This window comes from Acomys russatus, chromosome 18 (genome assembly GCF_903995435.1).
Source record: "Acomys russatus chromosome 18, mAcoRus1.1, whole genome shotgun sequence".
NCBI classification, from domain to species: Eukaryota; Metazoa; Chordata; class Mammalia; order Rodentia; family Muridae; genus Acomys; species Acomys russatus.
Genome location: NC_067154.1, coordinates 21,669,526 through 21,683,725, shown reverse-complemented (window position 1 = coordinate 21,683,725; position 14,200 = coordinate 21,669,526). Strand labels below are relative to the sequence as shown.

At 42.7% G+C, this 14,200-nt stretch overlaps 1 protein-coding gene across 1 annotated transcript in view; it reads right to left on the bottom strand.

Annotated features, from left to right (window-relative positions):
* Vwa8 (von Willebrand factor A domain containing 8) overlaps window positions 1-14,200 on the bottom strand; it is a 309,886-nt gene that overhangs the window by 77,146 nt on the left and 218,540 nt on the right. The window contains exons 35-37 of the mRNA XM_051160869.1: window positions 10,588-10,783; window positions 4,748-4,829; window positions 1,367-1,571 (exon numbers count right to left, since the gene is read on the bottom strand). Coding sequence (XP_051016826.1) covers window positions 1,367-1,571; window positions 4,748-4,829; window positions 10,588-10,783 — 483 coding nt within the window. The remainder of the gene's footprint in view (window positions 1-1,366; window positions 1,572-4,747; window positions 4,830-10,587; window positions 10,784-14,200) is intronic.

Genomic DNA, 14,200 nt, shown 5'->3' with positions numbered 1-14,200 from the left:
CTGTGACTGTCCTATCTTCACATCACAGGTGCTGAGGTCACAGGCATGCACAACCATACCCAGCTAGACTACACATTTTGACCACAGGTAAAGCATGACTTTTGATCTCCCCGTTATATGAGAAACTCAAAAGAAAACATATTTGAATCAAAAGCAACAGTGTTCACTACTAGGCACCAATGAAAACAAAAGCGAAAGAAATTTAGTTCAAATAGAGGGGAAACTAACTCCCCACTGTTTAGAATAATCTTGAACAAAGCCAGAGGTCACGACTTCCCTAAACATCGTTACGCGTGATGGATGGGCGGGGGGTTGTTCTGCCACTGCAGTACAGCTACTGGCTTGCCAACCTCTTTTTAGAGCAATATATTTGCTTTAACTTAATTAATATGTTTATGTCTCTTCAAAAGTATTGCCAGTCACTAGCCTTTTTTGGTTTGAGATTTTCAAAACATTTCTATAATCTTTAAACAATCTAATTGAAAGACATATTATTCACTCACAAATACACTTAAGTCTCTTTCAAGGAAAAATCACATATAACAGTAGCAATCAGTAGCTGACGGGCTAGAAGGTGGCAATGCCTTACCTTGTAATGGTGGTTGGCAGAGTGATGGGGCTGGTAGCAATTGACCCTTCTCCCAATTAATTTTGGGGCCTACCTTTCTTTTTGCTACATAGCAATGATATTTAACAAAAAAGAGTTGTTCTGAAGGTTAAAATCAATTGCAAATTGACCATGTTAATTTGTGCTTTAGCATAAATAAGTCTGCAGCCTTCTTTGTTCCTCTGGTTAGTCCTAGACAGCACCAAGCGTAGGTACTGAGTGCGGCGCCTCTGCCGCTGTGGCTTCCTCACCTTCGGAAGGGCTCTTCTTGTAGCTCTCTTAGAGCTGCTCAGACCTACTCATAGTGCCTGCTAAGTTTCCACCGCCTGCAGACAGCTGTTGGTACAAACTCTATTGGAGGCACACTTTGCTGACCTCCTCCAGCCTAGAGCTTTGGACCTTAAAGGAACAGCTGTACATGACAACCCCAGTTTTTTTCTTTCCTAGGCAGCATGAACAGATGTCAACAACCATGTTGATACAAGAAAGGAAAGATGCAGAAAACCAGAGATGCTTATAACTAAAAACTGCAAGTTGATTATATTTGTATGTTGTGATGTTGGTAACCTAGACATTTAGGCATTGGCAGAAAAGGCACAGTCTTAATTTGTCACTCTCAAGATGGATAGACTGTCTTTTTCTATTAGGAGTCTAAAATTAACTTTCAGCTATTTGAGCAGCTATTGGCTAAGCCAGAAGTTTCCTCAATGGTGGCATTTAGAACTAAATTAATTTGTGAGAGGAAAGGTCAAGTGATACCTGCATATGTTTGTCATCGTCTTGTCCGATCATGTTTCTCCAGTCCATGAGTGATTGCTGCAGACGGTCAAGCCCAGTCTCCCAAAGCCTGACACGCCCTCCCATATCAACAGTCACGACGCCATTTTTGTCCCACTCAGCCAGCAGAGCATCTGTGTCCGAAATAGCAGATATCCATGCAGTATATGGCGAGAGAGATTCTGCACTGAAAAAGGAGCCCAGAGTAAAGATCAGAAACCATGCGAAGCAGGCAGGGACAACTTACCGTGTATCGTGCTACCCCGCCCCCCAGGTGCATGCTCCTGCAGCGCTGCTGAGCTACACCTGTTCTCCAATGCATGGTTGCTTTGTCTGCTCTGACCCTACTCACAGCACGTGAACATCCTGAGGATACGTGCAACGAAGGGAGATGCACATGCTCAGTTTAGAAGCTGAGGTGATAGATAGCTCAGTGGTTAAAGCACCTGCTGTGCAAGCATGGGGCTGGGTTGGCAGCCTGCCTGTAATTTCAGCCGCAGAGGATATGTGAGTGCACGGAGGGAGGGAGGGAAGCAGGGCTTAGTAGTGGAGCACTGCGTGTTCAACGCCCAGCACCACAAGATAAAAACCTAACCAAATTCAAATATATGATATGAAACTTGAAGAAAAACACACTCATCTTGGCTCTGAGGTTATGCAACTGTTATTTTTTTTTACTAGTTAACATTAGCTGTTGTGATTTGGATGAGAATGGCCCCATAGACTCATAAGTCTGAGTGCTTGGTCCCAGTTAGAGAAGCTGTTTTGGGAAGGATTAGGAGGAGTGGCCTTGTTGAAGGAAGTGTGGCACTAGTGGGGAGGCTTTGAGAGTTCAATAGGCAACGCCACGCCCAGTCTCACTCTGTCGTTGCCTCCTGCTTGTAAGCTCTCAGCTAATGCTTCAGTGTCATGACTGCTTGTCACCGTGTTCTCTACCACAATGACTATGAGCTCACCCTGGAAATCTGTAAGCAAGCTCCTAACTAAATGCTTCCTTACAAAGTTGTCTTGGTCGTGGTGTGTTGACACAGCACAGGAACTAAGAAAGGTACAATGTAGAATATTCCTGAAGTTCAGCAGAAATTTAACTACTGTGTACACGTGCACATCCCTCTCTGTGTGCCAGATACATCAATGGCTCAACAGAAAATCAGGACACAAGGACAATGATCTAAATTATGTGTCATGTGAAATGTAGTGCACGTGTGAAATATGTACTGGGATTTGAAAGATTTAGAAGGAAGATGGCCTTTTTTTTGTTGTTTGTTTTTTGAGATAGGGTCTCACTATGTACCCCTGGCCGGCCTGAAACTTATAAATACCCACTTGCGTGTCTTTTCTGAGTGCTGGTATTAAAGACATACACCATCATGTCTAACCTGCATTAACATTTTTATCCTGAAAATAAAATAAATAAAATGCATCATTAAAGCTAGCTTTACCTGTTTCTTTTTATTGTCTGGTAATGGGGACCAAACCCAGGGTACTGCACATTGTGCATGTACTCAACCTCTGAGTTGTCTATGTTCTCGATGCGGCTCTAAGAAATACTGCGCAGCTGGGCTGCACTGCACTTCTGCAGACAGCTTCGGTCTGAAGGGATGGCTTGTGAGCACTCAGCTGCCCTTCCAGCTCTTTCCTTGGCCAGGAGAAGAAACAGCTCAGACAGAATGTAATACACAAGGATACACACAGCTTATGGCGCCCACCAGGAAACGGCCAGTGCTTTAGAAGTCCTAGCAGTGGTTGTGTTGGTTTTTGAGAATTTGATACAAACCTTAATTGAGAAAATTGCTTTCACCAGGTTGCCTACAGGCAAGTCCACAGGGCATTTTGTTGGTTTATGATTGGCAAGGGGAGGGGGTAGCCCAGGGAGGGTGATGCCACCCTAGGTGCTGGGTTCTGGGTTCTATGAGGAAGCAGACTGAGCAAACCATGGAGAGTAAGCAGTAAGCAGCATTCCTTCATGGGTTTTGCTTCAGTTCCTGCTTCCGGGTTCCTGCCCTGGCTTTCTTCAGTAACAGCATGGGCCTAAGTCTCCTAAGATTCGCTTTTGGTCATAGTGTTTATCATAGCAATATAAACCCCAATGAAGACATGACAGGGTGTTATTTTCTTTGATTCTTGAACTTTGATTCTTAGCCATTCTTTAGCAAAAGTATGGCTAAGATGTAATAAGACATTTCCTTAAATGATTACAAGACATCGCCCACTCCGCTAACATATTGAGGTATTCTAAGAAGCCATATGTATTAGATAAAGCAAAACCACCTCTCTGGATAATGATTTCATGTCATATAGCTTTAAAGTCTGATTAAAGGTCATGAGAAATGAGGCCATTGCTGAGGTCTGCATTGCCATGCCTCAGTGTTTTCTCCTGGGAGCTGGAGCAGGGTAAAGAGACATGGCCCGGTGCTGCACTACACCTACAGACTGGCTTACAGATTCTGCCATGCCAGCCTGGCCGCCACCTAATACTAGAGAGCTCTCCAGGCTTCTCTCTCTGGGACTTCAGAAGGCTCTACCTACAGGGCTGTCAGGGGTCCAGTTACACGTGACAAGGCACATCAGGGGAGGGAGTGTGATCTTAATCTAGGTTAAAGCAGAGTGGAAAGATTAGAAGGAGGCTTTGGGCTGGCAGTGAAGAGAGGACAGAAGAGGAACACAGTCACAGCAGACCAAGGCAGGTGCAGCCTCAGCCGAACACTGGAGACTAGGCATGGCCTCCGGAGCTGGCGGCAAGCGAGTGAGCACATCTGTATTCTCACAGTGGGCGGAGGTAGGGTGTGGGGGGGTCTGTGTCGGCTTAGTGCTTTAAAGGCTTTGCTGCCATGGCTGGACAATAATAGAAGCAGTGAGTGGTAACAAATTCCACCCTCAGACTCTGGGAATTGTTCAACTACTAGGCTGACATGACTGCAAATGGACAGTATCATTTTTAGAAACAATGTAATACTAATGCTATCTACAGGCCTTGGGCACTTTGAATCATTTATTCCAGGAAATGAGTAAAGTTAATTAAGTGTCAAAATTAAAATTTCGGCAATACTAACAGTGTTGTTCCTGCTACGGAAAGTGAGAATGGGAGCAGACTATCTAAAGGAGAAGAGAGGGCCAGAGGCCAAGGGGGCGCGTGCCTATGCACTGTGTTGAAAAACATTCATGTGTTTTTCCAGAATGAAAATAAAAATGTCATTAATATGTGCCTAAGAATGGTAAGATTCAAACCAACTGTAAGTGGAAGAGGGGAAAGAACTTGCTACTCTGAGAAGCAGAAACCGTGCATTTATTCAGACAACACAGGAGCAACTTGAGTGCTCTCATCCTACAAACCATGCTAAGAATGGACGTGGGATGGTTTACCTGGGGATGGGGATGTATCGGAGTTTCTTGGCTTGAAGGTCAGTAACTTCTATGTAGCCAGCTGTCTGTTGGGGTTTAACACCTGCAAATAAGTCACAGCATAAGGCAAGGGTTAAAGGGGTGCTGATGCCAAAGTGGCCCCACGGGTGGAACTCTGGGAACTGCTTGGCAAGGAACTGGTCATGTCTAGACCAGTCTAGTGAAAGGCTCAGGCAAGCAGCAGAGACAGCAATATGAAGTCTCTCCAGTTCTGGCCTTCCAGCAAATTCCAGAGCTTGATGGCTATTCTTCCTTAGCCCGAGTGCCACCATCACCTTCAATACACTAGTTGCCTCCCTGAGTGCAGGAGTGCCATTCATTTTTTGCGTGGTACTCTGACAGCAACAATGTCATCAGCCTCCAACTTGAGCAGGGAGGTGTGTAACTATGTGACTTAGGGCAATTTAGATGGCAAGCAGGCATCCAGAAGGAAGCAGTTCTGGTCCTAAAGCCTCCATCCTACCTACTGTCCCATATGGCTCCCTGAGCTGGCCCTGAATGCAGCAGCTATTCATCTAACAGCCCCACTGAACAAAGCCTCCGTGACCAAGATGTCCCCAAACCACAGGGAAGCAAAACTCTCCCGTATTAAACAAAACTAAACCTATACACAACACGTATGCTTTGAAAGATTTTTGTCTGTCTACTATCTATTTTCCCATCATCCATCATTTTTTTTCTTTTTCTTTTCTTTTTCTTTTCTTTTTTTTTTTTTCTTTTTTTTCTTTTTTGAGACAGGTTTCTCTGTGTAGCTTTGGCTGTCCTGGATTCACTTTGTAAACCAGGTTGGCCTTGAACTCACAGTGATCCACCTGGCTGTGTCTCCCAAGTGCTGAGATTACAGGTATGAGCCCCTACGCCCAGCTTCATCCACCATTTTTATTAGTTTGAATTAGAATGAAATGCCTAGGATGTCCATACTGCCCACTCAGTGGGGTTCAGAAAGCAAAAACAAAACAAAAACAAACAAATAAACAAACACAAGAAACAACAGTTCTAATTTATGCCTGCAGTTGAAGGATTAAAAAACAAACAAACAAAACCCAAAGCAAACCAAGCAAACAGGAGGCTATCGAAGAAACTCAAGCTGGTGGATTTTTCTAAAATGGGCTGTGTAAATTCCTCAGTGCACCTCTTCCGTAGGTGGCAGCGGTGTGTGGGCACTCACTTAGCAGCATGGCCGGGCACTCTTCAGGAGCTCACAACATGAAGAGCAGAGTTCCTCCTTGGCCTTTTCTTTTCCTTTTCTTGTCATTGTGGGCCTCTGGGGCCTTGGAAACAATACCAGAGTGGAAATCGTCACTCTGGCGCCAGGTGTGAGGGATTCCGAGGTGTGTGTACAAGGGGGTGCAGTGCCAGGGGTAGGGCACAAGACTCGAAGAAGGGAAGAGGCTGGGCAGGGACGGGAGAATCAAGGAGAAGGGATAAGCTGCAACCTGCCCACCCAGCTGGAGTCCTGGTCCCCAGGCACCCATCTGCAGAAGCAGCACATGCTTCTCACAAATCACACTGCCTTCCACGTCTCTGGAATAAAGCCTATCTTTGACAAAGTTGTGCACCATATATAATTTTTGACAATGTCTACTGCTAGCTGAAAATGAGGTGAATTTATATTTGGTCTACAAATGTGTATTTATTTTATTTTGTTTATATATTGTTTTGTTTTGTTTTCCTAAAAAGGACAAGTTATTGAAGCTGGAGCTGCTTATCTACCCTAAACATTTTGGCTTGTCACTTAAGGGAATTTTAAAAGTACATTTTCAGAACACTGTGTGAACAACATGACTATTCATTTTAAAATATTTTTCTACATCACTCTTCCTTTTTGTTCACTATGAAATTAATTCCCCAGACAAAAGAGGAGAAAAATGCTGGGCTAGCTGACTTGGCTATTCTATAAGGAGAAAGCAAGAATTGATGCTGGTATTAAGACATTTCATGCATTAGCAAAGGGCCTCCCTCCGTGATTGCACAGGTGCTGGGCAGTGTTGTGGCAATAGTGCTAAGCTCTTACAAGGAGTCACGAGTAAAGTTTACCAATCTAAAAATAAACCAGAAGACAAAAATATTTACAGAAAGAGCATTATGGTTATCCTTGAGTGGAATTCTAGGATGGATTAAGGAAGTGTATCTGTGGCCAGGTTTCTCTCCACATTTAGCTGTATCCATCCATTTTAAACGTGTCCACACTTAAAAGGACGGAGGCTCAGTATATTTCCACTGTGGTTACAGCCCAGGTGGATTTCAAAGATAGGTACAAACTGTATTTAGGGATTAGTCCACTAACCATTAAAGGGAAGTCATTGCTGCAGTGTTTATGTCAGAGTTCACATGAGCAGTGAAGAGTTTATATGCACAAGACCAAAGTTAGGGACAGAAATAAAAACTGTCCCGTAAAATAACCAAGAGAGTCTGCAAAGGCAACTGAAGTTACTTTACAAAATTTGCTCCTTTTGGAAATAGGAGTGCACACCTGCTGGCCACTAGAATGAAGGCTCTCCTTCCACCTGTACTCACAGATTAAAAGCAGCACGTGCTATAGTAAAAAGTTCCATTGAATGATGTTTTCCAGTAATGTTCTTTATGTATGTTATGTGTATGTATGTTCATGTGTAATGTAGGTACACAGGGGTGTCTGCATGTCTGTGGAGGTCAGAGGACAACCTTGAGTGTCCCACCATGTTTGGCTCTTCTATGTGGGTTCTAAAGACCGAACTCGGTCACCATGTTTGCCCGACAAATGCTTTACTGGCTGATCTGTCCCCTCCAGGCTTCAGTAGTCTCCTGTATGCTGATGGAACAGCAACTTTAGTACTTTCCTCCTTCGCATGCCAACAGACTCCCTGTCTGTGCACAGGAGGCAGAAACAGTGTCCTCACACCACCATGACGTAAAACAGGAAACAAGTGCAGACACTAAACGTTAACCTGCAAAGAAATTATGCCTAAATTGTGGCACACAAAGCAGTGAAATAAAAGGGAGCTTCAGGCTTGCACTGAGTTTCTTTCTTTTGAATCTTATGAAAATGAGTCCTGAATGGGCCTTGACTAGAGTTTCTGTGTTTTTCTCATGGCATTTTGCATAAAAACTAAAAATTAAGTCAAAATAGACCATAAATCTAAATATACAACCCGAAGCTACAAAAATCCCAGAGTAAATAGGCCATCTGTCCTTCATTACAATAGGAGAAAATATTTGAAGTATATATCTAACACTGGACTTGCTTCCAGGATCTATAAAGAACTCTAGACACATAAAAAAAAAAATCAACATGATTGAGTGGTAAAAAACAAAAACTAAAACCATAATGAGGGTTGTCAAGATGGCTCAGTGGGTAAAGACATTTTTTGCTAAGCCCCAAAACCTGATTTCAATTTCCAGAACGCATGTGGTGGGAGGAAAGAACAAATCCCTGCACGCTGTCCTCTGATCTCGTCATGCACAGCAAGGCAAATGCACGCCCTCCACACACTAAACAAAACTACAATAAAGTTTACGATCCATAATGAGAATGACTATCCATCATCAGGAGGGTGAACATCTGACAGCACCACGTCTTGCAAGGATGCGCAACAACTGAGCTCTCATTTATGGCTGCGAGGAATGCAAATGGGCCTGGTCATTTCAGAAAATCATTTAGCAGTTGTACTGTATGATATAAAAAATGCCATTCTTAGGTATTTACCCAAGTAAACTAAAAACTAAGGCTCACTGAAAAAACTATGCACAATGTCCATAGAGGCCTTATTAACTACTGTGTAAAATGGGAAACAATCTGTATCTATCAGTTTGTGGAAGGATACACAAATCGTGGCAGATTTACATGATAGTGGTATAACTATACAGTAGACTACTACACTGCAACAAGTAGGCACAGTGCATTGCTAATGCATTGGCTAGTTTTTTGTTTTGTTTTGTTTTGTTTTTCTACTTAACACAGAGTCACCTTGGAAAAGGGAACTTCAATTTAGAAAATGTCTCTATCTATTGGCCTGTGAGAAATCCTCTAGGGCACTTTTTAATTAATGATCAGCCCACTGTAGACAATACACTCCTGAGCAGATGGTCCTGAGCTGCATAAGAAAGCAGGCTGAGCAAGCCATGGGTGAGCAAGGCAGTGAGCAGCATGCCTTCATGGCCTCTGCCTCGGGTTTCTGCCTTGTATTTCTGCCTTGGCTTTCCTTCATGATGACCTTTAGGCTGTTAGGTGAAATAAACTGTATGTTTTTAGTCATGATGTTTTATCACAACAATAGAAAGCCAAACTAGGAGAGAGACACACAGCATGAATGATTCTTGAAGACATTATTAAGTGAAGGAAGCCAGATTCAAAAGGTTAGATTTGTTTGAATTCATTACTATAGCATCCTGTTAAGGGCAAATTTGTAAGGACAGGAATTAGATCAGTGGGGACTGGAGGTAGTTGGAGGGGTTGACTACTGAAATGGGAGGGTTGTGGGCCAGGGAGATTTTTTAAAAATAATTGTGATGATGGTTAAGCAACTGTTCACATCCATAAAGTGTATAAAGCAATTCAGAAAAAACAGAGAACTATATTGTCTTTAATTAGAATGAATGCAAATATTCAAACTATCACTGATAAAGGCTAGGAGGGCAAAAATGCAGGAAGTGATTTTGATGGGGCCATGTCCTGGACGCAGTGCTGGTACTAGATCTAATACAACAAGCACTACTGAGGTTGTGTCAAAGGGACAAGATGGAAAGAGGAGGGTTATCCATGGGGGGCGGGGCTGTCAGCGTGAGTCCGTGTTTCTGGGTAGACAGAGGAGCACCGAGCCATGGTATAGAACACCTTATAGTTCCTGGAATGCCTATCAAGTTCCCATATTCTTCATTCCAGGCTCCTTTCCTGTCATAATTCCTTCATTTCATTAACTTCTACACATATTTCAGGAATCACTTAACTGTCACCAGCCAACCCGGCCCGTAAGCTGCTCCTGTGTTTATATATCACCTTGTGAATGTTCCTACCAGAGCACATGCTGTGATGAGCCACAGCTGCCACAGCACTCGGCTGCCTCTTGCACCATGCAAAGTATTTTAAGGAAACATTGATTATTTTCCATGAGTTTCCGTTTGGAAAGAACAAATTCTAAGTATAATTGTTTAAACAGGGCTTTCAGACTCAGTAACAGTTATGTTATATTTAGCATTATAACCATAAAGGCCACGCCAATTCAACAAATATGAGTACAGGATAACAGTACTACCCCAGGCAAATGGTGGTTCTTACAATGGCCATGCTGAATGCTAATGTGGACTAGAAGAAGAATTCTAGAATTGGTCCTGAGAGACCTTAGCACAAATCTGCACTCTTCAGGCCACTGGTGGGTGATCCCAGCTTAGTTGCATTCCTTCCCTATACCCAAGTCTCAACACAAGTTAAATGAGGAGCAAACTAATAATAAGGTGGGGTTTGAAGATGAACGGATAGACACAAGAAATGACCAGCGCTGTGCCTCTTATGCAGTCATGAGCATGAGGTGACTTGGAGGCCACAGTCTGCATCCTGAGTCCCTGCATGCTAGCTCTCGGAAGCGAGTTCTAAGTAAGTCATGGTACATACAGACTGCAGTGTGAGCAAAGATGAACTTTAACTGCAGAGCCCACAAGTCACAACCATGTGGAGATGTCTGCAAATTTTCAACATGCAGAGGGGTTTAGCTACTTTAACTGTCAGTTGGCTTATTCTCATAAGGAGAAAGCGACAATGACAAATTAAACATCTCCTGACAAAACAAGCTACCCTAACCATCTTGGCAGGCTGGATGGCTCCTCACCTTTTGGGTAGATGTCTTTTAGAGGGACTTCTCCTGCAGGCAGTATCCTGACCACCTGGTTAGTGTGTGTGAGAGTCACACAGTTGCTGTGTCTCGGGGTAATGTTTGTCTGCTTTCCTCCATAGAGTCCTGTGTTGACAACACTTGGTTTTCCCAAAGATGAAGACCTCTTCCATGAATAAACTTCACTGGGTGACTGAAAAGAAGAAAAAGAAAATAGAAGAATAAGAAAAAACAATGCTAAAATCGCATCTGGTGCTAATGGTAACATGATTTATGGGTATAAAATTAAGATATTCCCTAAGCTTTTAAAATATGGCAGATATGTGTTTAACAATAACTGTAATTGTCTATGCAAGCACAAAACATTCAAGTTACTTTTTAAATTATAACTGGTAAGAGGGAATGTCACAGTATAGTTATTTAAAAAAAAAAACACAGCTTGAACAAGATGGCTCAGTAGGGAAAAGCAACTGGTGCCAATCCTGATGACCTGAGTGTGATCTCTGCAACTCTCGGGGTGTAAGAACAAGTCTTGAAAGTTACCATATGAACCCAGCAAGGTGGCGCACGCCTGTAATCCTAGCACTTGGGAGAGAGAGGCAGTCAGATCTCTGTGAGTTCAAGTCCAGCATGGTCTACAAAGTGAGTCCAGGACAGACAAGGCTACACAGAGGAACCCTGTCTGAAAAAAAAGAAAGAAAGTTGTCCTATGATGTCCATGTGCCACAAGGGCTATAGCACACATACACACAGAGAGACATGCAAAGCACTCTAGAGGTAATTAAAAAACTAAAATCATAGTACCAACATCTATGCCTCTACTATTTGTATAAAGTAAGAAAGATGCTGGAACTTTTGAACACGTCCCTCCTGGTCACGTGTCTCTGCCTGTCCAGATTTAGCTCTTCTGAGATTTTGTGAGTTTTTCTCCCTCATTGTTTTACTTTATGCATTTATGCTTCCCAAGAGTATAAACTATCTTTGGCCTCTGTTTTCTCAAAAGGTTTTAAGGTGCTATTTTTGCATTTAAGTCTAGAACTCAAAACAACTCTGAGATTCCATCTTACACCCATCAGAATGGCTAAGATCAAAAACTCAAGGGACACCACATGCTGGCGAGGATGTGGGGAGAGAGGAACACTCCTTCATTGCTGGTGGGAATGCAAACTAGTACAGCCACTTTGGAAATCTATCTGGTGCTATCTCAGAAAAATGGGAATAGGGCTTCCTCAAGACCCAGCTATTCCACTCCTTGGAATATACCCAGAAGATGCTTGCTCAACCATGTTCATAGCAGCCTTAGTCATAATAGCCAGAACATGGAAACAGCCTAAGTGTCCCTCAGTAGAAGAGTGGATAAAGAAACTGTGGTACATATACACTATGGAATACTACTCAGCTATTAAAAACAAGGAATTCCCGAAATTTGTGGACAAATGAATTGAGCTAGAAATGATCATAATGAGTGAGTTAACCCAGAAGCAGAAAGAATCAAATGGTATATACTCACTTATATCTGCATACTAGCCCAAGAGGCATGTCCCACGAAAGCCTTCACTTACCAGGAAACTGGGACAGAGGGGAAGGCATCCTATTGGGACTCTAAATGAGAGACGTATGGGAGAATAGCAAAATAAAAGGATCCAGAGGGTCCTAGAAATCTACAAGTAGAACAATATGATAGGCAGATTTGGGCCCAGGGGTCCCGCTCAAACTAAGGCACCTGCCAAGGACAACACAGGAGGTAAACTTTAAACCCCTTCCCAGATCTAGCCAATGGTCAGAATATTCTCCACAGTTGAGTGGAGAGTGTGATATGACTTTCTCACGTACTATGGTGCCTCACATTTGACCATGTCCCCTGGAGGGGGAGACCTGGTGGCACTCAGAGGAAGGACAGCAGGTAGCCAAGAAGAGACTTGATACCCTATGAGAATATATAGGAGGAGGTAATCCCCCTCAGGAACAGTCATAGGGGAGGGGAATAATGGGAAAATGGGGGGGGGGAATGGGAGGATACAAGGGATGGGATAAACATTGAGATGTAACAAGAATAAATTAATAAAAATAAATAAATAAAATTTAAAAAAAATATATATATATATATAAAGAATTTACTGTCATTCACTTCTGAGGGGCAGAAACTCCTGTCTACCCTTTTCTCATATGGACTGCTTACTGTCCCAACACCACTCTGGTGCCCGCTGACTTGCCGCCATGAAACACAGTCCAACATATGCTCCCGTTTCTGGACACTGCATTCTATTGTACTGTGAGCATTATACCCTGGGCCAAGACATACTCTCAGCCTTGGTTAACTCATGCTTCCCTAGTGGCTATTGCACTCCTTAAGACTACCAGAGATGCACTGGCTCTGCAGCCTCCTTGGTACCCAGTACTAAGTACTCAGTACTCCCTACTCATTGTGGTCCATATTTCTATTCTAATGGCAATGGAGAAGCATCTCTTCATGGCTTCAAGTTTCTTACTAATCGATAATGGCTCTGAGAGTCTTTCATAAACTTTCTTTCTATCCTGATATCCTCTTAGGCCAAGTATATTTCATGACTTTTGCCAATTTTCACACTTAGCACTAGTTTTATTCTTAAATCTACACAAATATACTGGAAACTACCACACACACATATGAAATTCTAACCCAATATCTACAGGCTTCATTGTTTATAGTATCTATAATTCACTTTCCTGACTATGAGAAATCTATTTTCTTTGTCCTTATAGATCATTCAACTATCTTTGATACAGTTCATTATCCTTGGGATATTTAATTTCTTCCTCAAGTCCATGATGTGGGCAGTCTCCCACCTCCACCAGCTGACTTATCTCTGAGGCCAATGGCCTGCTCTTCCTTTTTTGGTTGCAGCAGCCTACACAGGGTTGCTGCATTCATGGATACCCTCCTGTCCTTACCTAGGGTTTCCAGTTCCACAGCAGCCTGCTCTCTCACAGGGACACTGTATTCACCATACTTGACATCCATGACATGGTGGTCCCTTATCCACCAGAGATGACTTTACCTCACTTAGACTGGCCTTTGATACTTCACACTAGCTTACTGTTTGGAAATGTTAAGAATTTGTTGGTTTTTTAGCACTTAACGTTATGGTTTTGTTGTTATTTGTTTTGTTTTGTATTTTTGAGATAGAGTTTCTCTATGTAACAGGCTTGGCTATCCTGGAACTTGCTCTGTACACTAAGCTGGCCTTGAACTCACAGAGATCCACCTGCCTCTATCTCCTAAGTTCTAGGATTAAAGGTGTGCACCACCATGCCCGGCTTGACTTTTATGAATCTTAAATATTCTGGATATAAGCCTTGTGTTAGAAATGTAGTTTGCAAATATTTTCTCCCAGCCTACATATAGTATTGTCATTCTCTTAATAGTATATTTTATAGGCCTGAGTTTTAGGTTTTGAGGTAGAATAATTATCTATTTTTTGTTTTTGTTCCATGTCTAAGATTGTGCAGTAGTTGGTTGGAGTAGCAGTCATGTGTACTCTAGTGGAGTAGCAGTCATGTGTACTCTAGTCTTTTGTTCATGTTTGTTTTGAGGCAAGGTCTTGCTAGCACAGGCAAGTCTTAAAATTAC